This window comes from Malurus melanocephalus, unplaced genomic scaffold, assembly GCF_030028575.1.
Source record: "Malurus melanocephalus ecotype Western Australia unplaced genomic scaffold, MMel_1.1 scaffold_114, whole genome shotgun sequence".
Lineage (NCBI taxonomy): Eukaryota > Metazoa > Chordata > Aves > Passeriformes > Maluridae > Malurus > Malurus melanocephalus.
The window spans coordinates 1,712,719-1,740,274 of NW_026623346.1; the positions used below are offsets into that span (position 1 = coordinate 1,712,719).

The window sequence follows — 27,556 nt, forward strand, 5'->3', positions numbered from 1 at the left end:
AACCATATGATCTCATATTTAAAGTAATATGTAGGGTTAGGAAGAGGAATAAGCAGCATCTAATTTTCCAAGTATATTTGTAGAACTCACAAAAAAGGGGAAGGGCCAAACTTCAGGTCAACTGAGTTGTTCATGGAGTCACAGGTTTTTCAGTGTAAAAGTGTTTTCTTTCATCCTTCAGCTTTACATATAGAGTTGATACATATGAAGCCAAACTCTCAAAGGTAAATTGCTATGAATTTATAAAATAAATATATAAAATTTATTATTATTATTATTATTATTATTATTATTATTATTATTATTATTATTATTATTATTAATAATAATAATAATAATAATAATAATAATAATAATAATAATATGATATAAAATAATATATAAAATTAGCAAATTTGTTATTTGAACCTTGAAGTTCTAATAGCAAAGTTATATAGAAAGATTAATAATCAGAGATCTCTGGAAAGAGTGAGTCTGTTATGTGCCAAACCAACCAGCACAGTCCAAGCAGTCTCTGTAAATAGTTCTTCATCTAGTCTCTGTAAATAGTTCAAACATCGTCAGGAAAAGGTAATTTCTAGGTATGAAAGAGCTCTAAAAAGCTCAGATTGAAAGGAATATATTAATATCTTCAAGCAGAAATGAGAGATTGTTATTTTACCCTTTGTTAAATGGAAAGTAGCAAGTCAGATGCTGCTTGAAAGAGCAGTGAAAGTCGAGAAGCTCTAAATTCTGAAGTCCTGTCTTTTGAGATAAGTTGGCAGTAATCAAAACTGCTTATAAGAGAAACYGTATCAGAAGGCAATTGTTTGCATGAAGCAGGAAAAAAAGTAACGAGCACTCTCAGCAGCTGGTCGTTTGAATGAAAGGAAAACAGGCACTCGCTGCACATGCCCCTCTTCTGTTACCAGAAGTGGAGCATTTGGTTAAGTCCCTTTACATTAATTAAACTTAAAATACACAAATAGAAGAGAGAGAGTTCAAAATTAAAATACTATTCATTATTCCTGAGGTTTTGATTGGCTTTTCTTTTGTACTTTGATGGTAATAAATTGATCCATTTGGTTTCTAACTACTGGTAAAGCCAGCAGCCTGATAGTCTAATTGAAGCTGTAATGAAGTGATAACAGAGGTCTTGATATGAATGCCTCCAGAATGTTTTATGATTGTGAAAATAACAAGTGATACTTAGAAATGTCCAGTTAGGTCAGACAATATGGTTTTATCTTTCACACTCTTATGTGTGTTTCTCCTGAGCCAATACGTAATGGCCAGCTTTACATTTTTTTTTTGTGCAGTTGAGATTGTCTTCAGTGTTCCCATGAACATGTAAAACTCCTTGGATTCCTTCCCAAAATTGTATCAAGTTATCTTTATCCAGGGCTGGTAATGGTGCTTTTGGTAGTACCAGATACATTGATGGCAGCTACAAGATAATTCCCTCTCTAAAATGTAGGTCAGTGTCATCACAACAACTTTTTTATGCAGTTGGGATTCTGCGATAAATGCACACTTTTTTTCTAAATTAGTGTCATATGATGTTCTAAAGAGCTGACTTTCTGGTAGAGAGTTAAGAAAAATTAAGACATTTGTTTGCTTTACCAGTAATAAAATGTGACTTCTGCAAGCCTTGTCTGAGCTTTGTAATATCTGCCAAGTTGAAATGTGGGTCATGAAGTGTGTTTATCATGCAGCAATTCTTTGAAGCAAATGTATTTGGTAGTTACATAGAAACTCAGTTTAATCTCCTATCAGCAGCTATCTTAATTGTCATGCTGATTTGATAGCTGCTGGTATATATTACCCAGGAGAGGTGTGACAATACTGATCACACTTATTTGGGCTGTAGTATTGTTTGATATCTAGATCTTTGCTTTCAGATCTTTTTTGATGCATTTGTTATCCAAGTGTAACATTTTGGATTTATTTCTATTTAAATGCATTTGTTTCAGCTTGGAGAACAACAGTCTCTGGAAGAAGCTATTAGAATAGCCTCCAGAATACAACAGGGTGAAACACCAGGGATTGATGATTAACTTCTAAAACTGCTACCAGAACAATAGTGAGAGGTATTTTATTTTCAACCAACAAAGGTCCATGCCAGCAGCAGCCCATAAAAACTTTGAAGTCCCCCACTCACTGATACTGTGTACACATTTTATGCAAGAGTGAAGAACATTTTCTAAGTTTTGTGTACATAACCCTTGGAATGGACTGACATCATCTACTTCCAACCGTTGTATTCAGGAATATGGAATTAGGATTATATAGTAAACTTCCTTGTTATCCTTTCATCAGATTTCAGACTGGTCTACAAGCAAGTGAAAAATAGAAGTATTGGAATTAATTTTTAATGTTATGTACAAATAATGAAGGCATTACTGAAGATTTCAGTTGTTTAAAGAACCATTTCAGGAACCCTTACAAAGGCAACAAAGCCTTTTTAAATTGCATTCCATCAATGGAAAAGTCTTGGATTTTGAGCCTACTACTGTAAATCTTCATATTTTGTTTTGTTTCATACAGATTTGAATACTCTTTAGGTGATCTACCCCATCTCATTCATTGTAAATACAGACTGTTAATGCTGGAAGTGCTAATTATATTATCTTTAAATTGGATTATGTACAAAGAACTGGTTGTTCAATATTAAAGAAAGTAAATCTAATGATTCTGTTTCTTTACATATTTTACTTAAGATGTTACTCTCAAATTATTATGCAATAAAATATAGCAAGATTGTATTGTTTAGATAGGATGATATTGTCATGTGACGTATTGTTTTAATTCTTACTGAGACTGAAGTTCAAATTATTTATTTACGGTCTTGTATAAATTTTTCCAAAGTTTATTTATCATAAACTGAATTTTTTGACATTAATTTTGATTGTAATCCACTATAGTGTATTAAGCAATTATACTGGTAATAGTTATTTCAGACATTCTAAAACACTACAAGAATGATTTTTCCCTAAGAGGTGAAGTTACCCATTTGCAAGAGAAATATTTTCAAATGGTGCATTTGCAGCAAAAGTACAAATGCTAATGGYCTATTTTCAATAGTTCTGAGTGCCTGCTGCTACCATTCAGTACCTAGGATGTGCTGATAATCAGTGCTTTTGAAAAATCAGGACACAAGTTACTAGAAAAAAAGGGATTAATGATAATGGAAGTACAATACTCCTCTCCAGCTATCATTCTGTAAAGGAAAAAATCCATTGTAGATATGTCTAACACTGCAAAATGTCTAATACTGCAAAATGTAACTTTCAGTTTTTTTATATGAAGAACTGTTTTTACTCTTGTCTTGTTAGCAAGCTGGTTAAGCAAGTTAAAATTTTTGGTTTCCTGTAAGATTCAGTGCTTATTTTAGATTAGTGTCAAGGGCACTTCTGAAACTGAAGCCTCACCTTTTGCCTTCTCAAGGGAAGGACTGAACACCTTCTGGACAAAATCTTTATTATGTAATCCAGGTATTGTGAGGTGCACATTCTGCATAAAAAAAAATGAAGTCCATAACTAAGTACCTTGAGGTATTTGACCTCAGAAAGGCCAAATTTTATTAGAATGAGCTAATTTATTGTGAATTACTATATCTGTGTGGCTTGCAGCCTTTTATGTTTTCTACACAAAGGCCAACTGTAAAGTGCAGTGAGAGAATCCAGTATTGTGGGATAGATGGGGACAAAGCAAAGGCTATTCTCTGCATAAATTACAAAGTAAAACTTGAAAACATTTAGGTTGTCTGTAACTTTTGTATAGGATTGAGGTTGCTTGCTCACTTAGGTGCCAGTTTTCCTGAAATGTTGTAAATCTTGATATCCCATGGAGATAAATGTACTATGCAAGGAGGATTAATTGCCTGTCAACTAGATTAGTTTCTTAGTACTTAGCCCCTTTTAGAAATTAAAGTTGTCTCATTTGACATGAATGTTCAAGGATTTTTTTTTCTTAAATTTCATTGCTAATCATTTCTGGAAACAGTGGCTGGAATGGTGGCTTTGACTTAGCAAAGAAATAACTTCAGTTCTTACTTCTCATTTCCCAGGACATTCTTTGACCACTGTGCAAATGTGAGTATTCTTTCTCTTTCATACAAGTTGGATTGCTGCAAGGTGTTCATTCACGACCAGCTCCATCATGAAAACCTGTAGTATTTTTAAATCATTTCTGTGACTGTTACCTTACCAGTTATGCTCTCGCAAAACTCCCAGGTCAAAGGTGGTGCTTCCATGTTTTGCTAGTTACCTCTACAAAGGAAAACTTAGTAAATAAGGTAGAGTGACGTAGATTGCTTGGTGTTTAAAGAGAAGCTGAGGTGTTTATATGTGCCTTAGGTGCAAGGCCTACCTTCATGAAAGACTTGTGTTTGGCGTGGAGAGACCTTGATGATGATTCCCTCCTGCTTCCCTTCAGACAGATGTGGAAGGAGCTGTTTTGGTAAGCTGATCCTGCATTGTTGGCATTGGAAGGTCTTTTAGTGGAGTTTAGACAGGACAAGGTCAGATTGGATAGGAAAACTGGCCAAAAGCATTTCAGGAGGAGGAAGCAAAGAATATGACAGGACTGGGTGCCTAACAGTAAACATCTCTATACCCACAGATTTTACCCCTCATTTGCAAATTATTTCAAAGAGAATGCTTTGGCACAGCAGAAAGAAGTACCTTGAAAAGATGAACCCTGTAAAGTAAATCAGCTCAGTATATCACTGTCCCTTACGAGCTGACTCCCACATTTCCAGTCATCATTTTTCTCTTGTGTTTGAATTCCAGGCCTATACCAATTCTCCCCATAACGGAATAAGCTCAAAGTGTCTCTAGACCTTGCAGTCAACTTTTCCCTTTTAAGTATTTCTACATTTTTCTCCAATGGTGAGCTTTGTTTTACTGTGATTGAGTGCTTCTCCTGATAGTAAAAGAGGGAATTATTTTCCCTGCTCCAGGCTGATGATCTATTGTGCCAGATGCACTCTGCATAACAACAGGACAGCTTTTACCCTAAAGGGCTAATGGTTTTCATAAGAGTAAATCCTGCTGTAAACAGCCCTCATCCCTGCCGGTGTGATTAAGCCCAGCTCAGCTGACTGATACCGCAGATAGTCGGTGTGAGACGGGCACGTGGTATGTGCTCAGCACACAAGGGAAGGACGGGGCTCACGGACCTGATAAACAATGGCTGAGCTTGGAAGGCCGTTCTTCCTAAAGTTTACTCTGGTGTCTGACCCTCCTAACCTCTCAAATACTGCAGGCATTTGTCTGACTGGCTGCTCTGGTTTCTGCGAAGATTGTGCTGTAGCAGAGAAATCCCTCCGCATTGCTGTGCTCTTCCCAGGGCAGTCAGGGAGCCTTTCTCAGGGACAGGCAGCCATTTAATCGGGGTTTAGCCGCCGAGGAAAGGTGGTGTGGAGTCAGGAGCTGATCAAAAGGGTTTCTGGTTTTCTGAGTCTGGCAACTCCAACTCTACAGCTGTTGAGATTTATCACTGTACACCTTAGGTGGCCATAGCTTCCACTTATCAAGGTACAGAAATGCCCTGTAACAAACCTATTCTGGTCACTCTTAGTTTGACATTGAATGAAGACGAGTTTTCTGTTAAAATTTTCTGTATAGTTTCAAACAGCCAAGTAAAATTTCGCTAATGGTTGGGTGGGATGGAAACTGATTTTCTTAAGCAGCAAGGTGTTACGAGACTGGAAATGACAATTAACTTGTGTCTTGTCCAGCAGTTAATTAACAGGAGCTTTAAGAATGTATTTATTCAGCATGCATCATTTTTGTCTTGAAAAACATGGAAATTGCCTTGTCTTAAGAGATGCATAAGATCCAACTCCAGCTCRTTGTTTATAATAAGGTACTCCTGGCTTTTTATTTGCAAAGTATATATTTGAGCACCCTATTTCCTAAAAGTATCTTGTGCTGTCTTGATAAAAACCTGCTAAAGCATAGGTACCTATGAAAACAAAACAAAAAGTCAAGAGTCATTTTCAGTCTTTTTGTTGTAAATAGTAAACTACACTCAAACTGAGGCTCAAGAGCAAGCATTCTTCCTTGTGCTACAAATTGTAAAATGTCCCATCAGTTTGGCATTCCTTTGATTCTATTTTTCATTCTGCCGGTGAAGTTCACTTGGCCAAAGGAAAATCTAACAATCTCATTAGGCCATCACCATTAGCACTAAGTGGTTGACACCTATTCCTATCAGGAATGGGCTGATACCAGACTTTTTCAACTGAATTCAAAGCAGACTTTAATTATCCCAATAAACATACAAGCTTATATCAATTATCCCAATAAACACAGAAGCCTATATATCAACAAGTGAGCACTTTGTCCTACACAGTCTGTGTATTTATCTCTGCTGGAAATGTGACCTCTTTAAATCCAATCCATTTTAGGTTCTGAAACAGTGAGAAATTTTCTTTGGATTATTGCTTTTCTGTTTAATTATTTGTAGCATTTTGCTCAAAGAGATGGCAAACCATTTACACTTTCAGGGCACAAGTAATTGGGTGGAACCTTTTCTGTAATGAAAAAGTATCTTATGTTGCTGTCAAAACCGCAGTGTTTCACCCTTTTTTTCTGTTTAAATCCATCATCAGCCTTTAGGTTGATTGGCTGCTGCTTTTTACTTACTTTTCAAGAGAGTTTTAGAATTTCCATCATGCTACTGCTTGGTTCTATAGAATTTGCTGAGAGGTTCCTGAACAGGCATCTTAGTGAGGCAAGACAAGACAAGAGGCCAACTTCCCAAATCTGGCAGGTTTGCTGGCATAACACACATGGATGTAAAAAGCTTCTGGAGATACAACAGTGATCTAAAGCTACATTTTCAGTGGGCTTTTGGAATTGGAATATTGGTCACAGTGACTGAAAAATCAGAAAGTACAAGAATTGTTTGTGGGATAGATGGGATTAGCTGCCTTTTTTTTTTTTTTAAACAGATGCATGCAAGACAGTAAGAGACAAATTTTGAATGGATGTGGGTTCCTAAAGCCAGTGTTAGTGAAAAGACTCAGCTTCTTAAAAAAATCTTACTAGGCTTTTATCTTTTTATCTGCACATCTGAAAATGTTTGCAAAAGGTTTTATCWTAAATGATGTGCATAAGAGATTATTAGAAGAAGAGTAATAGATTTGAATAAAGACAGAGTACCTCTTCTATTGTTTTGCATGTTCCCTGATGGAGAAAAAGCAAACAGGTTAGTGATAGAAGTAAATTAGTAGTGTAGTGACTACTTAGTTTCAGTGCATTAGATATTCTGATGGTTTTAATTGCTGGTACAAAATCTTCCTATTTTGATTATTTTAACTTGGTCTTAACAGAAGGTACCTGTTACAGTGTGTTTCTTACCTGAGCACAATTCTCAGGATCAAATTGTTTTGCCATTTTCTTGTTAAGTAGATTTCAAGTGTTAAAGAGGCAGACAAGCAGGCAAAAAGGGAATCACTAAAAATTGTCATGAGTGTGTGCTTTCATAGTCTGAGAATTACTGAATAGTATGTGACTGCTTGGCACAACCTGTACTTTTAAAATGTGCTTTACACGTGCATTTTTAACTTCTGAGTACCTTCAGATCTTCCCTGAAATTCCTACATTCTGGATACAGAAGCTGTTCTTTACTTTGTGGAAACCATGGTGCTGTCAAATTCCCCTTTCTATTCTCTACTTTGTTCTCTTGCTGTTATTATTTAGAGTTCCTGGGTGAATGCATGCCTGAGAAATATTCTCTCTGCCTGCAGACTATAAAGTGAACAAGAACTGGCATCTATTGGCATGTCTTTGATATACAAAGTCAATTTTTGATGGGAAACTCATTTAACTCAGGACCTTGTAATGAAGAGAAAGAGGTTGCTAGCTAACAGCAGCTGTTAGCAGCACAACCCCAGATAAAATAATCRTCAAACTGCTCACCTTTAGGCTGTCAGTGGCACAGAGACAACATCTCTCAGTTGGCACCAGTCTCTTACACTGAGACCTGTTGCCCTTGTATATGCCAATTCTTGTGTGAACACTGGAATGCTATCACTCGTACTGGTGATAAGCACACTGGTCCATGGCTCTCTGCTGAAAACTAAGATAAAAGCTGGGAAAATAGCAATGATCTATCGCTGCTCTCCCTTCTCTACCAACAGCCTTGGCCTGTAGTATTTCTGTTTTTCATAAAAGCAACTTGACCTTCTTCCTCTTCTGCTTTTTCACTCTATTTACACCTCTCATAATAAGGTGAATCATGGCGGCTCACATAAAATGGGTTTCATCCAGATTTGGCAGAACTCTTCTAATATGATGCAAATTGTTTTGGAGGATTGCAGATGACCTTGCAAGTGTGGGAATCCTGACAAGATGGCAACTTCTCCACTTCTGTGGCAGTTCTGACAGCCAGACAAATTGGCCTTTGATTTATTTCTTCCCTATTCATCATTATTTGAGTTCCCCTGCTACCCACAAAAGTTGGAAAAAATGGTTTCCTTGAGCTTGAAAACTCTTAGTTAAAAGCAGCTGTTTGTCTATGAGTGTGTGCTGCTCCAGATAAGTATTTCTGGTAGCAAAATCTTCAGTGTACCATAAAAGCAAGTAATATATTAAAAAAAAAAAAAAAGAAAAAAGTCAAATTTGCAAATATATCCTGAAAAGCGTTAAACCGCTCAAATTTGTAGGAATATCAGGCATTGCCGAGACATCAGTTCATGTGTTGTTACATCTATTTGAAGAATCAGGGCTTGAGTCTGCAAGATCTGTAGCAGCTCAAAGGTGCAATTTAATTAGCTTCAGAGAATTTGAGATTAATTTGGCTCTGAGAGTGCGGCACAGTGGAAGCCTGCAGAGCCCCTCCTCGCTCAACTCTCTTCCTCCTGTGGTGGTATCCATTGCTCAAGTTCTCTCTGTGAGGGAATTGGCTCTGTCGGCTCTGTAGCCAGGCTGTTCCTAGGGCTTCTAATGCTAATTACAGGTGTCACAGGGGACAGGGAAGCAGAGTTGCCACATTCAGTCTTGGGCTAAAATCATTTCTCCAACACAACTGTTCATGGGTCTGTCAGACTACAGCAGAAGAACAACTGATGCAAGTTCAAAGCAGCACATATATAGAGCTTGTGAATCCTTACATAGCAGCTATGCATTTTGTGAGCTACCTATTTATTCAATACTTTCCTAATTGATTTCAGAATGAAAATAAACTTTCTTTTACTATCATTGTGTTACTGTTGTTTCCTTCTTTCTCTATTCTTTTTTTCCCTTTCTTCTTGTATCTGTCTTCAGAAATACCTTCTTTGTACAAACTGATTGTTTGGATTGATTGTTCCACCCAATTTTGTCACTCAACTGTTCCAGTGATTAGCAATTAGATAAATTCAATTACAACAGGGCTTTTGAACTTCAGTTTGCCACTTGCTYTTACTAAAACCTGTGTCTGTAGACTCCAGAAAGCAGTGCAGCATCAGTTATATTAAGGCTGAGTTTGGGAAGGAAACAGCAGCTTTGACATTACAGGGGGAGGGATTTATTCAAAAGCTTACAGTCTTTAAACTTCTTCAAAGAAAAGGAAACTTCACAAATAACTGAAGCCACAGATAGTGGCTGGAATGTTTTGAGTCACTTTATAAGAATTGCTTTGCATCTCCTTCTGTGGCCTCTGAACTGAGAAAGAAGTGGAGATTGTATTTTTAAGTAGCTTTCTCTTACATCATCTGTTCTAAAACTTGAATGCTTCAGTTAGTGCTTGCTATACAGTTCATCTAATTTTTAAAAAATGAGTATTTTTAATAGGATATTCTTGTGATTCTAAATTACTGCACATGAAGTGTGTTTACTCTTGGATTGATGTAGCCCTGTCTCTGTCCCATTTTCATAGGTTATGTTGACTACTTTCAATTTTCTGAAACTAGTTTTCAGTTTTCTCCAAAATACAAATCTCAAAACTTGTGTTCCTGTGGCTCATCTCTACTTGTCCTGAAAAACAGGACAGCTCTCTGCAAAGAGATTTTCAGACAGAAGAGGTTAAAAAAGGGGGGGTTGCTATCAGAAGTGGAGTACAGGACACTGACATCCCTTTGGGTCCGAGGCACCGCTCTCGTAGGAGTGTGCTATGGGCAGCACATGAGGATTTGTCTGCCGGGCAAGGAGGGGGAGCTTTGGGGAGGAGGCCGGGCAGGGGCTGTGCTTCGGGGTCTGAGTATTGCCGTGTGCTCGGCCCTGAGAAGTGAATCCTGGCACTGCCTGTCTGTCCGGGGCGTGGGGTGCGTGCCCAAACAGCCATCGGGAGCAGAGTTTATGTGGGTTCTGTGGGCTGGGACTAATGGGGCTGGGGAATAAAACGCTTTGTTACCCAAGGAGGATGTTCTCTTAAGGCGATTTGGTTCACGAGAGAGAGGGCAGGTTTATTGGTTGGGCGTTACCAGACGAGAGAAGCCAAGACACAGTGGTGGCACCTGTACGGAGATGCGTCTGAAAAACAGCATGCAGCATCCATTGCCTTTGCTGTGCGGGGACTGAGTCCCCTTGGAAGCGTCTTACAGGAGTAAACACGGGCTGTTCTGAGGCGCCTGCTTGACTGCACTTTAAACCACGTGCATCGAGTCAATGGAAATACAGTTCTTTGGTTGCGCTTAAAAAAAAAAAAAACAAAACGAAGACTTTAACTGGCGCAGAGGATGCTGTTATTATATTACTGTTATACATTAAATACTGTAATATTATTATTATGGAGATTTTTGAGTGCTCAGTTCAATGGGAGCAAGACCACTTTCCAGGGGAGCGCCATCCTGGCAGGGCGCCGCAGTGTCCCGGAGTTCTCCGGGCTAGGCAGGGCGCTGTCCCCACGGCGATCCCGGCGCTCCCTGACCATCGCCGCCCGGCGGTTTCCACTGCCCGGGCGGGGCCGACCCGGGATAAAATGGCGCCGGGCGCGCGCCTCACGGGCGGACACGTCCGCGCGGCCGCCTCGGGGCCGGGCCCCGCCCTGGCCCCGGCCCCGCCCCACCGCTCGCGCCAAAGCGGCCCGTGACGGGACCGCCGTCGGCCCCGCCCCCGCGCGCCGTGTTTTCAAACCCGGTGGGCGGGTGCGATTGGCCGGCGTGCGCGGCACGTGACCAACGGTCGCGGGAAAGCCGCGGAGTCCGAACGGCGCGCGGTGGGGCCGTTCGCGGGCAGCACGAGCCGAACCGGCGGCGCACGCGAGCGGAGCGCGGGCAGCGCAGCGGGAGCGGCCGGGCCGCCATGAGCTTCCTCAGTTTGCAGCGGACGGCGCCGCCGCGGCGCGTCTCGGCCCGGCGAGCGGCGGCCCCGATCCGGCAGAAGCTGCTGTTCCTGAGCGGCCACAGCGACTGCGAGGAGGAGGAGGAAGAGGAGGAGGAGGAAGGCTGCGGCACCAGCAGCGCCAACAGCACCGGTGAGGACTCGGCGTTCCAGGAGGCGGATTCGCCGCTCTCGGCCGCGCGCACCCCGAAGCGGAGCGACCCGCCCCTGCTGGAGGAGGAGGAGATGGAGCCGGCGGCGGCGCCGCTACCGGACGAGGGAGACTCGTGGGAGGAGGAGGGCTTCGGCTCCTCGCCGGTCAAGTCGCCCGGAGCCTATTTCTTACTCGACTCGCCTTCGCCGCTGGCCCCGCACAAGGGCCGGCGCTGCTGCGAGCGCTCCCCGCCACACCCCGCGGCCAGCGGGTACCGGGGGGCGCGGGGCGAGGAGCGCGGCTCGCCGCTGCCCGACTATCCGGGCACGCCGCCGCACAAGACCCTCCGCAAGCTGCGCCTGTTCGACACGCCGCACACACCCAAGGTGAGCCCGGGGCGGGGGCTCGGCCCGGCCGGTCCGTTATGTAACGGCGGGGGGATCGCGCCGGGGGCTCCGGGCGGGGCGGGGACGGGGCGGTGCCGCCGACCCGACGGGACACGGGCACGGGGCGAGCCGCTTACTCATGTATTAGAATATTGGTTAGAATGTAAACCAAAAAGTTTTCTGGGTTTGGCATTGTTTTCTCGAAAATACATTTAAAAAGTGCGAGCCTGGAGTATTAAAACCCATGAAGTAAGTGCTTTGCTGATGAGTGAGCGTTGGTAGGGGTGTAGCCAGAAAGTTAAAGCTCGACTTGGAGGTTTGCTCTTGCGTGTCTCTCGGTGAACTGGCACGTCCTAGGACGAATTTCTTCGCAGGAAGGGTGATCAGACGTAGGTATTTACTGCCCAGGGAGGTGGTGGAGTCACCGTCCCTGAAGGTGTTGAAGGAAAGAGCGGAGCTGGCGTTCAGTGCCGTGGTCTGAGTGACACGGTGGTGTTGGGTCATAGGCTGGGCTCGATGATGTCAGAGGGCTTTTCCAGCCTAATGGATTCTGTGATCCTGGGTTGTACTGTTGCTATCGTGGTGCCTTGTGCCAGCGCTGATTCAGTGTCTGCAATCGTGCATCAAACGTAAAAGGCTGTTTGAGTAGTCGATGCTGTTAAACTGGTGTATTCCAAAGCTTAGAGGGATAGATGGGTAGCTCTTAACTTTGTCAATAACAGACTTTTAAAGGACATTTCAACTTTTGAACTCGATGCTGTGTTAAACCCCGTATAGTGAATTTAAATCTAGTGATAATTGGCTTCCTTTCTTCATTACTTTTCATATAGCCCTTTAGAAGTAATCCTGGGATAATCCCCAGGGATAATCTCCTTGGGGTCTATAGACTATAGATGGAAAACAACTGACTTAAGGTGCGAGGAAGGCAACCTTGTTAATTGGTTTTCTATAGCTTCCATCTCCCGTGAGGTTTAAATGGTAGAAATCAGTGGTTCGAGTTTCAAAAAGGTAAAATTAGTGAGATTCTATACCTTGTCAGGAGCAGATGCTTCAGAGATGCAAACGATTGGTGGAAAGTGATACTAAAAACACGTTTTTAACAGAACATTTCAGCAGTATTCCTAGATTAGGTGCCCAGATTTTGCATAGGTTATCTTGGAGGGGTTATCTTTGGAAAAATCAGTTGGTTCAGGTATCCAGTGCAAGTACAGAAACGTGTCCTGAGATGCAGAGTGAGTTAAAGGTCTTCCATCTGGGGCAGATTTGAGGATTGCGTTTGAAATTCCCATGTTCTGAGCGTTCTTCCCTATTGTTGTGTAGGCTTTAGTTGTGTCAAATGTTTATTTTGAAGGGTGTTGTTAGGATAAGGTGATACTCCTGCTTGTAATCCAGTCATTGGCATCCTCACTAGGATGAAGGGGATTGAGGTGCAGACTTCCAAGTGTAAGTGGGAGAGGTTTCATCATGTGCCTGGAAAATGCCTGGTCTGGCAAATTACCACCCAAAAGATCAGTTTTGAATATTTAACTGACAGTGCAGCCATACCGTCAATTCTTGAACAATTTTTTGTAGGCTCAAGAAGATGCACCTGTGCATCAATATTACATGTTGCATTTTCTAATTTTTTAAGATTGTCACCTAAATTTCTAGAAACCAAAGATTATTTCCTGTCTGATCTAACTCCTACATTATGCATGTGGAAATCGTAGTGATACAGTACAGGATCTTCCTTAGGTTTCATCTGTGTTCATTTAATGGGAAAAGATTTGTCCAATAAGTTTAAGCGATGATAGACAGAAAAAGATTACTCTCATCRTTATCATTTTTCTTGTCTTTTGAAAAATAGTTTAATACTGGTTTACTTAAACTGTTTCTGTGTAGATTACAAAGCATAATAGTTTCTTAAAAATTATTTTTGTTGGAAATGCAGATATTTAAACAATTGATGCTGACTTTAATTAGACAATATTGTAATGTTGGCTTCAAGCATGATCTGACTGTTTTATGTCTAAGGCAATATCAAGGCTATAAATGTCTTTTTTTTCTTTTTTTTTTTTTTTTTAATATAGAGTTTGCTTTCTAAAGCACAAGGTTTAGGCTCCAGCTCAGTCAAACTTCGAGGGGGCTCGCTATTTATGAATGTTGGGAAATCTGAGAAGCAAGAAGAAGATTTTAGACAAACACCTCATGTGAACATCAATCCCTTCACTCCCGATTCCATGTTCCTTCACAATTCTGAAGGCAAATGTCGTAGGAGGAAGAGGATACACTGGAATGAGTGAGTGACTTGTAGCTTTCTTTGTTAAGCTGGTATTTAGAACTACTTTTGGCTGCAAAAATTTTGTTACAAATGGCTTCTGAGAAAGTGTTTTTGCTTGCAGATTGTTAGCAAGGTATAATACAGCTCTTAAAATATGTGCTTTGAGGTGCATGATATAATGAAGTAATTATTTAGCACTAGATCTTTTGATTAATATACAGAGAGGATAAACTAGGCTGTGTCTCATGGAATGGGCCATGCACAGTCTTTTCTTGAGGAGGAAAAAAATGCTTTAAATACTTGTGTGAAATGTGAGGAAAGAAATTACAAATATATTAGCACAGCATCTTTATAGGTTTGTGTTTACAGATGTTTACTGAAGTTTACAAGTAATGTGTTTACAAGTTTACTGAAACCATGTCATTTCTGGTGTGAATTTTAGCTCTTGTGGAGAGGACATGGAGCCAAGTGATGGTGAGCCTGAAGAGGAGACCATGAGACCTGCAAAGGTATTTAATCTTTAGAACTTGATACTAATTTTAGGAGTTTGTGTATCTGCAGATCTAAATATATCTTTGGTAATCTTTGCAGAGAATAACAATAACAGAAAGTAACATGAAGTCACGGTATGCAACCGAATTCCATGAGTTGGAGAAGATCGGATCTGGGGAATTCGGTTCCGTATTTAAATGTGTGAAGAGATTAGATGGCTGCATCTATGCAATAAAAAGATCTAAGAAACCCTTGGCTGGCTCAGTGGATGAGTGAGTACTACCTGCTCTTAAGGCTTATAAGCCTCCTTTTGGTGTTTCTTCTTCACATGGCTCTTTGTATTGGTGTCTAGAGAAAGCATTTAAGAGAAAATATAAAACAAACATGGATTAAATGTAAAACAGATGCAATTTTGAAGGTACTTTTTCCCTTCCCCACCCACACCCCAGATACTGTGCAGTACTGTGGAGAAAAGGCTAATTGGCCTCTCTCCTGCCAGATGTTTGTCCCAATATTCTGTGTGGAAACAGATTGTTCTCAAAGTGACAATAATGCTTCCTTGCAAAGGTGATTCTTTGAGAGATAAAAGGAAAGCACTGTTCCCTACTAAGTCCTCATCCTTGTTAGCATGAGTGACATAACGATGGGTTAAGTCAGTTTGGGGGGTATTTTTTAGCATTTGTGAATGAGCCTGTGATTCCTGACGTTTCCCCACACTGTTCAAATAGTTATAATGGAAAACCCCATAGGCTGGAGTTGCACAAAATGGTGTAGCAGACTTAGACACAAGAAGTTAGGAATATTGAGTTCAGTGAAACTCTTGGCTTATGATCACTTTTATTTTTACCCTAAAACTTCAGTCATGCATCACAAAATTTGCTATTGCTACTGGCTGGCAAGTATATAATGGAAGTGGCGGCTCCCTGAAGAATTATCCACACTAAACTCTGTTTTCTCGATGTTCCATATACTAATTCTTTCAATATAAAGTAAATTATTTTAGCCATTTGGGTATAAGTACAAATCCACCTTTTAGTGCCACAGAACTGAATATGAAGATTTTTATTAGAAATATGTACTGTAATAAGGAATTGTACTAATTTCACCTCCCAATACTCACTTATGCTGTAATTTTTTTGTGATTAACAGGCAGAATGCTTTAAGAGAGGTCTATGCACATGCAGTTCTGGGACAACATTCTCATGTAGTAAGGTACTACTCTGCATGGGCAGAAGATGATCACATGCTCATACAGAATGAATATTGCAATGGTAAGTAAAGACAACATACAGGTGCCTACAAGTTCTTAACGCTATTTAGGAATTGATTACCCATAGSTCATGCCATCTTTCTCTCAAGTGTCTGATATTCCTTTCTATTGGAGAATGTGTATCAGATGTTTGAAGCTAAAACTGCAAAGTTGCAGACCAAGCATATTGGAATTACAGTGTAGTGTTTCTGAGCAGCAGAATTGTTCTTCTATGCAAGAGTACAAGCTGGAATAGAGAAAATTGCTAGAGTTTCCGTGAAAAAAGGAGACTAAACCTGATTTCTGAAGCATTTTGCAATTGTTGATGTGCTGCCAGAGATTTGGAAGAGACAAAGAAGCCTTTTCCCTTGTATTGATATCCTGTTAGTTTGTGTGCCAACTACAGTAGAAAAGAATTTAATTATATTACAAGGCTAAAAAGGGTGGATACAGCACTAGATTTTACACTTACTGTATATTGCCAGCAAGTTCTTTGTGATATATTCACTTAATTTTGGGAGCTACTTGTCATTACCTTGTCAACAGTTTGATGTAAAGAAATAAGTTGTTTTCTTTAATGTTTTAGGTGGCAGTTTAGCAGATGCCATAAGTGAAAACTACAGGAATATGCGTTATTTTACTGAACCAGAACTGAAGGACCTGCTGCTTCAAGTGGCTCGAGGTTTAAAGTACATTCATTCAATGTCCCTGGTACACATGGATATCAAACCTAGTAAGTTTGTAGCTGCTTTACTCTGTATTGATAACTCCCTCGGTTCATTTAATCTGCTGTTCATTTAATCTGAAAAATGAACACAGTTAGCCACACCTTGCTAACTGTAAATTCTTTCCTGAAGTTCTGAATAGGAGCACAAAGATGTCAGTTATAAAATTGGCTAGCAGACTTAAACTGTTGAGTTTATCTTGGGTCCTTTTTGTGTAATTGACTCTACTTGCATAACACTTGGCTGCCTTCCCAGCAGAGGGGCCACAGCGAGGCAGCAATAGCTTTTAACTCTTTGAATAGGGTATATATACAAATAAAACCATTGCATGGCTGAAGCAAACTGTAGTGAAACTAGGTCAAGTAGAAATGGTACAGAAATATTTAACAATTCTGCTCTTTTTCAGGTAATATTTTCATATCTAGGACATCGGTCCCAAGTATAACTTTAGAGGAAGGCGATGATGATGACTGGTCATCTGATAGAGTCATATTTAAAATAGGTGAGAAGCAGCACACTTGTGCTCTAAAGAATTGTATCATCTCGTTGTCTTCTGAAAAGTAACTTTCTTTTCTCTTTGCAGGTGACCTAGGCCATGTAACTCGAGTCTCTAGTCCTCAAGTGGAAGAAGGTGACAGCCGTTTCCTTGCAAATGAAGTCCTACAAGAGGTAACTGCTCTGCTTGCGAGAAACGGTGATGTTAGTCCTGCATGCTGTTTCCTTTAGAAAAAATGGTTAATTAATTTTTKCTTTTTCTTTTCAAGAACTACACTCATTTGCCGAAAGCAGATATTTTTGCTCTCGCACTGACTGTTGTCTGTGCTGCTGGGGCTGAACCACTTCCAACTAATGGGGACCAATGGCATGAAATTCGGAAAGGAAAATTACCCAGACTACCACAAGTGCTTTCTCAAGAATTACTAGACTTACTAAAAGTAAGAACTCTCCTACTAGTGGCTCGCTGGTAAGTGTAATTTATTGTCTTGTTGGTCTTAATAAGAATGCCTTGTTTTCTTTTTCYCAAGGTTATGATTAATCCTGATCCTGAGAAAAGGCCTTCAGCTGTGGCACTGGTGAAGCATTCAGTGCTTCTCTCTGCTGCAAAAAAGAGCGCAGAGCAGCTCCGGATAGAGCTGAATGCTGAAAAATTCAAGAACTCGCTCTTGCAGAAGTAAGTAGGTCTTTGGGGTCCTTCAACAGGACTTCGTTTCTAATAGGTTTTCTTCCACCTGACAATGAAATGAAATGATGATAAAACAGGAGTGTCCTTGTTAGTGTGTGAGATCCACAAATCTGTATGCATGTGCGTACCTGAGAGTGCAAAGTGGGTCATGGAACTTTAAAAGGAACTTTCTCCACAGAAAGAGCTGCTTGAACACTCCAAGAGAATCTCAACAGCCYTATTATTATTCAAGGCATACAAAATGTTATGGTTTTAAAAAAATGTTTCAGGAGAGTGCACACTTTTGTGACAGGTGTAGCCTAACTTACATCTCTATATGATCTGAGTCTGTGTTTTCCTAGGTAATTTGTGCATTGAAACATGTTGGAAAACATTATTTAAATGATGTATTTTGAACTTGAATGAAATGGCACATCAGGAATGTTACAGGACTAATTTGACCTGTACACAGCACTGTTTTTGGGTCACCAGAGAATCATTTGTATCAAAAGGCTATCTTGTCCTGCCCATTGTTCGAACGCTCAATTCTGAATTAAAGCTTGGAAGAAGAGATTGCCTTTAGGAAAGTCTGATTTCTGCTTAAGTTGCAGGGAAAGAGTTAGTAAATTTATAAGCAGCTGTCTGACTCTTTCACTACAGTAATCTTTGCATGAGTTATGCATAAGAGGCAGGCTTTTACGAGGGACTATACAACACTGATTTCTTTCTGAGTGGTTTGTCTTGAATGAAGATGTTACTTTCATGTTCAGGTTCACCCCATTGTTACCTTCTTGTCTTGCCATTGCTAGTCTGACCACAGCCAGATGTGCTAATTAGATGGTTATCTTCATAATATTATGAATTACACTGAAAGAATAATCAGACCGTTCATGTCTGTTAAAGGCCAGATTTGCTGATGTATGTTTCTTGCATATATAAAGACAACATATTTTGGTATCACTTAAAAGAGAAAATGCCAAAGCTAGTGTTTTGGGAAGTCTCCTCCTGACCTGGCAACAAGAAGGATACATTCCTTGTAAGTCCAGGAATGATTTAGAAAGAATGTTTAGCCACAGTAATTTTTAATGTTGTGTAGCATAATGTTCCATAAAATGCTTCAGGGAGTTATTTGGTGGGGGGAAAAGGTGTGGTTTATTTTGGGTTTGTTTTTTCTTAAATTTCTGCATTTGAAACATTTTAAATCCTTCTGTATGTAAGTCATCTTTAGTGAAAATAATCCTTTTAAGGCAACTCAGCTTTTCTACTGTGTTGTCCTCTTCAAGATTTCTAGGCAAGAGTTCAAGATTTCTAGGGAAGAGTGGAAGGATATTGTAAAACTTAATTTCCTGGTAATGGTGTGGTGGTAGGGCAAGCACATGTGTGTATTTGTCACTGGTGTTCACAAGGAATAGGACGGAAAATTGGTTGCATTTTCTTGCAGTGAACTGACACAGTGATAATGTGGGGGTGATTAGATGGGGCGCGCGTGTTAATGAGTAATACTTTTCTTAAAAGAACGGGACTTCCTTAATAAACTAAAATACGTCGCTTAAAACTGAATACACCCACACCAATATACAGCAAGCTTTTAAAATTTGATTTTGCTTTTCACCCAGATGTAAAATGARATTACTATAAGACCTAGTATTTGTAAAGTTCTTTGGATAATTTGTGATAGTGGAAGGAATAGAGTATGGGAGAAGGCTTAAAGTTAGCTATATGTCAGTATTTGAGGGAAGGAGAAAAGCAAAAGGGGGAAACCTTTTATAAAGATAGCTTTTCTCTTTAGTTGGACTATTTTRTAGTTTTATCCTGCATTTGATTTAACTTTGTCCTCAGACTGGGTATTGGTAGTTTCGTGAAACAGAATAATTGGTGGAATGTTGCCCAGGGGCAATGGCCTGTGCTACCTTCAGTGACTCTGCCTCGCAGGCTCACATTTTTGTTAGGCAAAAAACATGGAGGCGGTGATAAGCTTTTGATGTGGGTATGCAAAAGGGAAAGGATGATTCCTGAGTTGTCTGTTGCCAACAACTCTGTTCATCTAAGTGTGTGTTGGAGTCTCCCACAGAAGATCAGGTGTGGCTGAACATGCTTCCTTTGAGCAAACCTCAGTAAAGAGCTCTGCCTTAGCACATGCCGTGTGCTGGGAAGTAAACAGCACCCTACTGTGTCCTGGTAATTGAAGTGTTGAGCTGCTTATAACAGACTGGATTTCAGAATCTGAGTTGTGTGAATTTTTCATTTCCTTCCCTTGCTTTTCTAAAGAAAGAACATCTAGACAAGTAATGAGCATCCCACCGCTGCCCTCTGGGTTGGAAACAGGTGGATGCAAATTAACCATCTCAGAATGACCTAAAATTGACCTTAAGTCTTGAGTTGTGATCTGCTGTAGTTGGTTTGCTGTCTCTTGCTGTGATTAGCCCATGGTCCTTGGGGGGCTGCTGGGGTGACACTGTCCCTGTCTTACAGAGAGCTGAAGAAGGCCCAGATGGCGAAGGCTGCAGCTGAGGAGCGAGCGCTGTTCACTGACAGAATGACAACGAGATCGACCACACAAAACAGACCATCCCGGCTCATTGGGAAGAAAATGAACCGCTCCCTGAGTCTTACCATATACTAACTGTGGAGTCTGGAAGGACTGCAGAGATGGCCGTAGCATCTCTGCTGGACTGAAGCCTGAGGAACTGAAGGAAGCCTTCAATTCCTGGTTTCACGTCTGTGAYCAGTATCACCAGTTTTACAGCTATTGCTTCTGGGTTTTTACTTGTACTCTGTGGCTGATTTTGTATTAACCTTTTGAGTTAATGGACTCGGTTACTCTCCTGTCTGTCAAGGATCCTGGATGTTATTCCATACACCTTTCGGTTACACTGTTAGATGTTACGTTGTCCCAGGGTTAACCACTATAGTGGTGTGCTGCTTTGTAGTGTTACAGCATTGTAATAAGAAGCAATATCCCTAATCTTTTAAGAAGGAGGGAGGGGGCCTTACTTTGATAGTTAATTTTTTTTTTTTTTTTTGGAGCAGAGGGGAATAAATTTTGAAAGACAGGCTTTAAGGCCACCTACAGTCAACATACCTGATGTCAGGTAGAGTTTTGTTGTGAATTTTATTTGTGTATTCAACTGGGAGCACTTTGTAGGCATTGCATAAACCACAGCTTAGGAACCTGTGGAATTAAGTGCCATGTGGAACTGCTGCTATTTTTAGTTCAATGTCCTTGCTGTAAACTGTAGCATTAAAACAATCATTATTGTGTTAATAGGCTTCTTGTTAAAGCAATTAAGTGAAACAAATATAAGCTGCATTTTAGTGAGGGCAGCATTTTTCTCTCAAAGCTAGTGCATTGTGAAAAAATGCACCAATTTAATATTTGGACTCTGTATTAGTGTAGTGCAATTGTTAATGTCTTTGCTATTGATGTTTTGTTATTCTTTCTGATAAGGTTCTCTGAATGTTCATATTTTCTTCAGTTGCCCATTCTTGAGGCTATTGTATGTTTGATTTTTTTATGTTGGAATACTTGTAAATAGTTACATAGTGTGTTCAGGTTGTTTTTCATTGTTTATGTTGATAGGTTTGATCATGCTTATAGTGTACTATACTGAAACTGCAGTCTGGGATGCCAACAGACACAGCTTAACTATTCAGTTGGAAGTTCCAAAATGTGGAACAGAATGTGGCCATGGAACTGGTGTTGATATTGAACCTAGGCTGGCAGAACTGTTCTAATTGCTGTCTTGTCTCTTCATTCATTTTACTTAAAACAATGTTTCCCTTTTGTGCTCTATTTGTTCTTACTAGTGTTGGATTTGAATATTAAAGTTAAAAGTTCTGTTTGTTTAATATTGTCTAACACTTATTTAACTTAGTAGTTATGGAAATAAGATACTGAGTCGGGAATATACTATAGCAAGTCCTGATGAGATCTGCTTCCCACTCATGCCTAATGCTTGTGATTCCCTCTCATAAGAGTGGGACTGAAATAAGACATAAGATATTGCTGATAGTTAGGAGAAGCACCCTAGTTGGTGTGTTCGTGTCCAAAGCAGTCTGTTCTCTGCAGCCTCAGGAATGCTATTGCACAGGGAAAGATGAAACCCCTGGAAGAAGTGGAACCCATGACTGAAGATGGAAGAATACAAAGTATGTGAAGAAAGACCTGGGTCTGAGGTAAGGAAGACAACTCGGGAACTGCTAAGAATGGGAAGACAACTGCTTATTTAGAAGTTGGGAGGAGTTGGAATAGTTTAGAACACATAATGGCATGTTCTGTGATACAGAGGCAGATGTAAAGAGAAACACAGTAAATGAAGGCTTAATATATCACTCTGTTGTGAAAGTTTTTACCTTGTGTTACAGCCACAGGTGACTCAGAAGCTGTATTTGAATTGAATGGACTGTCATAAAATTGAGCTTTGCAATTAGGAAAAGAATAACTGCTAAGTAAGAGTTTTCAGTTCTATTTGTATATGACAGTGAAATTCAGAGGTTTGGTTTAACTTTATATTAATTGAATATACAATTATCAGTTAAAATTGGTACCCTGGAATACCTTTAATTTTTACTTTATATGATAGCCCTGTCTTGTTTGTGAGAAYTTAAAATATATAGGTTTGTTGCAGTATCTTAATGTTCCTCTACATTGAGACCTTTACCTAAGCATACTTCTAAACAGTCAGAAATACTAATTGGTGGAGGACTAATGAATTTAAGCTTTTGTTTCTCTATAGTGAAAAAAATCCTTATTCTACCTGTGATAGTTCCTCTGCACCTGCATCACCCATTTTCAGAGGCCTGTAACAGCAGTGGGATTGCTGTGCAAACAAACAATCCATGCTGTGGGCTTGGAGAGCTGTGCTCATGGCTGGACAAAAGACGAGTGGTGGATTGTGCCACATCCCACTGGGGCAGTCACCGGTGCTGTTCCCTAGGGACCTGTGCAGAGCCCAGTCCTGTTTAATGTCTTTATCAATGATCTGGAGAGCTCCCTCAGTTTGCAAATGACATCAAGTTGTGCAGGAGTGATAGTCTGCAGGGCAGGAAGGCTCTGCAGAGGGATCAGGACAAGCTGGATCCATGGGTTGAGGACACATCTACAGGAGGTTCAATGAGGCGAAGTGCAGGGTCCTGTCCCTGGGTCACAACAAGCCCATGGTGCACCACAGGCTGGGAGCAGTGGATGGAAAGCTGCCCAGTGTAAGAGGACCTGGGGGTGCTGCTGACAGCAGCTGAACCTGAGCCAGAGTGTGCCCAGGTGGCCAAGAAAGCCAGTGGCACCTGGGTTGTACCAGTAATAGAGTGGCCAGGAGGACCAGGGCAGGGATTGTCCCCCTGTGCTGGGCTCTAAGGAGGCCACACCTGGAATGCTGTGTCCAGTTCTGAACCCCTCCATTCAGGAAGGAGACTGAGGGGCTGGAGCGAGTCCACAGAAGGGCWACAGAGCTGGGGAAGGGTCTGGAGCACAAATCTGATGAGCGGCTGAGGGAGCAGGGGGTGTTTAGTCTGGAGAAAGGAAGGCTCAGGAGAGACCTTGTCACTCTCTATAACTGCCTGAAGAGAGATTGTAGCCAGGTGAAGGTCTTCTCCCAAGTAACAAGAGATAGGACAAGAGGAAACAGCCAGTTGTGCCAGGAGAGGTTTATGTGGGATGTTAGGAGACATTTCTTCACTGAAACAGTTGCCAAGCATTGGAACGGGCTGCCCAGGGAAGTGGTGGTGTCACCATCCCTGGGGTTATATAAAAGCTGTGTGGATGTGGCACTTAGGGACATGGTTGAGTGGTGGACTTGGCAGTGCTGGATTCACAGTTGGACTCCATGATTTTAAGGGTATTTTCCAACCTAAAGAATTCTCTAGGTCTGTTCTAGTGCTCATCACAGGTTTTGTCTGCCCAGATTAAATGATGTGACTGAAGTGACTTCAGATGTTTTAACTTTTTCCTGTGTGCCAAGGCCAGTATTTTAAAAGATGTTTCAGTGTTTTAAAGTAGTTTATGGGACCACTAAGAATGGTGACATTTTATCTCAAAATTTCATGAGCTTTCCTGGTGCCAATGGTGAGGCAGTGGATCCTGGCTGCAGTGGTGGCTAGTGGGAAGAAGCAGAGAATTTGGGAAGTGTGTGTTAATGCTTCCCATGAATATTCCCAGCATCCAGTGATTCATGATCCAGATGCTTACKGAGTAAGAAGTGGTATTTATTTTACTGTCATTGAAGGGGTTTTCTTTTTTTAATAGGAAGAATCTTACAGTAATTTTGGTAGCTTACAAATTTATTGCAAAAACAGGACTTGCCTGACTATGGACAAATTTGGCCAAGTTGCCTTTCTGGGTGGAAGAAGAAGCCATTCACCTCTCACAAAAAAGTGGAGTTGGATGTTAGCTGAAAAAATTCTACCAAGCACGATGTAACAGAATGAGCTTCAGCACTTTAAGAGGAAGGCTTTATCTCAATTTAAGGAGCAGGCATCAGAGTTGGGTGATAAATGTGAATTAATTTAGGTTAAATTTCCAATAATGATGTAACATAGTAGCTTATATTTTTTTATCAGATGACGTCTTCATGAAGAATTCACCTGCTTTCAAGTATTTTTATATTTGCTTTATTTAATAGCCCCTCTTCTCTAGACATTTGGCTGCTCCTTTGTCTTCTGCTTCTTCTAATGATACATTTCTGGCCCACACGACCTGTGTGCTCTTGCTCAATCTTCTGGCGTCTTGTGCCCAAAATCTGGCTGCTGTGATGGACTAAAGCTCTTACAGATTCAGTTTCCTGTAAAGACACAACACCACTTAACACTGAAAAATTAATTTCAAGTATCAAGGATTGATTCACTTTTTGAATAATTCATCTTGGTAATCAAAGCTTTCCATTGTCTGTAGAAATACTGATGTGTTTGCAAGCTAAATTATTTAATTGAATCATAAATGCTATACTTAGAAAAATATTGAGTGACATCTGGTGTTCAAACAATGGCATAAATAGAATTTCATGCAGTATGTCAAAATACATTTGGGGCCATCTTTGTGTTTTTGTTAAGCTATCAACACACAGCAGTTGTCTAGGCTTTTTTGATGGTTTTTGTTCATTTTTGTTCCAAGTATCCTGTTGCCCTGTTAGTTGGAATGGATTTGACTTACTAAAATGTAAACCTGGAAAGCATGCTTTCAACTTGGCTTATTTATAAGGTTACAGTCAAGCTTTACCTCCACTTAGAAATTGAGTTAGGCACTGCTTATATATGCCAAAGTGGGATTTCAATGACATAGCTTGCAGTACTTTAGACTATAACACTGAAAAGATCTAACTAGAAGTATATTTAGGCATCCTGTCCTTGCTGATCTGGAGCAGGGGAGCACCATGTGCTTGATGCCCTCCCAAAAGCTGGCCAGCTGGATCTTGTCTGAACATGTTTTGTAGTCTCCAGCAGCACCTGCTGGACAAAATTGTTAACTGTGTTAATTGTGTTAACTGAATTTTTGTCTTTGAGGTGTTTGTGTGCTGGTATGACACCTGACCCTGATTGTTAGAAACCATTACCTTGTTCTGCAGCAGTGACTGAGCAACCTTGCCAGCAGCAGCTCAGGTAAGTGCCTTTCAAYTTGTTCATCCCCAGTCCCCCCATCAGTTGTGTGGGCTTGGAGGAAGCACCCTCATGATGTGCCCGTGTGTGTGGCTTGGCTGTAGCGTGTGCATGTGTTTGATAAACCTGTGTTTATCAATACCTATGGACCCCTGCTGGAGCTGGGTATGAACATGACCAGCAAGAATCAAAAGTGGGGCTGTGCCCTGCCTGAGCCCTGCCTTCCTCCAGTGAAGCCTGGAAACTCTCTGAGGGAACACTGTTGAGCTGACTGAAGGTTCTCAGCTCTAGAAATGCAACATGGAGAAAGCAGGAAGAAACTGGGCAGGAGAGCTCTCAGGAAATAGAGGTCCTGCTTCTGTCTGAACAGTTGAAAACGGACGAAGATTCTATTTTCCCAAAGTATAATGGGATTAGGCTAGGGGAAAGGGAGGTGCCCTGAGGAGAGAATATTGCTGTGCCTAATTAAACAGGAAGCAATTTATTATTGTTTAACATGTTGGTCAGAGATCTATGGTTGTCCATGCCTAAAAACAAACTTGAGATTCTGGATAGTCCTGAAAAATCTCAAGCATTGGTTTCAAAGATCTTCCCTTTTGCCAGTCATTTGACTCCCTTATAATAGACAATATCAGCACTTAGCATGACATCTGAGTTATCATCCTAGTCTAAACTGATTTCTCTTTGATCTATGATGAAAGCAGACTAAGTGGCCTGACTGATTAATGATCTGTATATCCCCCCCTGCCAGACAAGGGGGCTAATGGACATAAAACCTGCTGCCGTTGCTGAATTACGATTTATACACGGGAAGATTCCATGTGTTCAGCTTGCATCCTGAGGGAGATCTTGTTCATCCACTGATTTACAAAGAGCAGAAGGCCATTAATGAAGTATTTTAAGCAAGGTGTTTTGCAGGAGAGGGATGGGGGGATACAAGAAACACCTGCTATTGCTAGCTTTTAGTAGTCTCACCAAGCTCAGGTGATGTTTCTGCCTCTGCAGCTCTTTGCTCTTGCCTCTTTTCACTCTCATCTAATCATGTGCTGAGATGTTCAGGGCAGAATCTCTCCATATATTTGATGTACACCTTAGCGCGTGGGTTGTGCTGGGTTAGCAGGTGGGCCCAATGATACTGGAGGTCTTTTCAAACCTGAAAGATTCCATTATTGTGATTGACTATCCTCTACATTGACCCTGCTTGAATGGCTTTTTCCATTGACTATTTCTCTTTCCATTTTCCATCCCAAAAATGGTATCAGATGGTTACTGCAGCACACATGGGATTGAATTTCCTCTCTCTGCAGGAGAGGTACCTGTGGTATTCTGTTCYGTGGTGAGTTCTGTGACTGTGTAAAATACCTTATCAGCTGAAAGTGCAGACTAAGATGTGTGTTACCACAGTGGAACTGAAAGGTAACCTAATGTTTTATCCCTTCATTATATTTGTTTTGTTAAGTTTAGATACAAAATGCATGTACTGGGTACATGTGTATAAATATCAGAAAACTGTAGTGAAATAGATGTAGCTTGCTGTAATCCTTTTAACGATTGCTCTGGAAATCTTAGAAGTGAATGGAAAATACTTTTTTTTTTTTTTTTTTTTAGAAGAGACTGAACTGCAGTTCTGATTCAGCATCTAATGCTGCTTCCTGTTTCACCTAAAACAACTAAAGTGTTTTAAAATAACAGAAAAAACCAAATTCCTCAGAAGGCTTGAAGATTGGGTCATGGTATAGTCACATATATATTTACTGTATTTTATGCTCTTTCCCAAGGTTTACTTGACATGTTTTATGGCAGGAGTAGTCTATTCAGAAATGATAAAGCACTTGCTTCATTTTTATTTTCTACTGAAACATCTCCGTGAAGCGGCATATACTAGAAACACAGTTTGCTGCAAAGTTGGCTTAATGGTCTTCAATTTCTGTTTACTTCCATTTAGTTTTCCTATGGAGAATGAAAATGACTGGTCTAGCCAAGGCTGGGAAGATTTTCCCTGGGCTAACAATGAGCAGAAAACTGAGTTACTGAAGTGCTGGAATTCTTTCCTTGATGTCAGTTTAACTGACTCAGTGGCATAAAACAAAATTAGTAACGGTTCAAGTGCGTAATCTTTCCTCTGTTTAGAACTTCCCTGACAAATACTTATTATTTGGCTAACAAGGAGTAATTAAGCTTCTGCAAAGAGGACTGAGAGAAAAGTGATTGACCCCTTAAGGCTGAGCCTCAGCAGGGTCTAACTAAAGCTCCTTCCTGAAACTGTGAGTCACTCTGTGAGACAGAGCCAGTTTTCCCTCCCTTCAGTCA

General features: G+C 40.7%; 2 protein-coding genes across 6 annotated transcripts in view; both read left to right on the forward strand.

The window, feature by feature from the left end:
• The window catches only part of ZNF143 (zinc finger protein 143), a 42,831-nt gene extending 33,274 nt beyond the window's left edge, over positions 1–9,557 (forward strand). For all 5 annotated transcript variants that reach the window (XM_057369724.1, XM_057369722.1, XM_057369726.1 and 2 more), the window contains one exon: positions 1,953–9,557. In XM_057369724.1, coding sequence (XP_057225707.1) covers positions 1,953–2,036 — 84 coding nt within the window. In that variant the 3' untranslated portion in view covers positions 2,037–9,557. The remainder of the gene's footprint in view (positions 1–1,952) is intronic.
• Positions 9,558–11,085: 1,528 nt separating this feature from the next.
• Positions 11,086–21,508, forward strand: WEE1 (WEE1 G2 checkpoint kinase). Its single transcript, XM_057369728.1, has 11 exons — positions 11,086–11,771; positions 13,841–14,049; positions 14,474–14,540; positions 14,623–14,795; positions 15,673–15,794; positions 16,359–16,505; positions 16,904–16,999; positions 17,081–17,166; positions 17,262–17,432; positions 17,523–17,668; positions 20,132–21,508. The coding sequence occupies exons 1-11, from the start codon at positions 11,214–11,216 to the stop codon at positions 20,280–20,282; spliced, it is 1,926 nt and encodes a 641-aa protein (XP_057225711.1). The 5' UTR covers positions 11,086–11,213; the 3' UTR covers positions 20,283–21,508.
• The last annotated feature ends 6,048 nt before the right edge of the window (positions 21,509–27,556 follow it).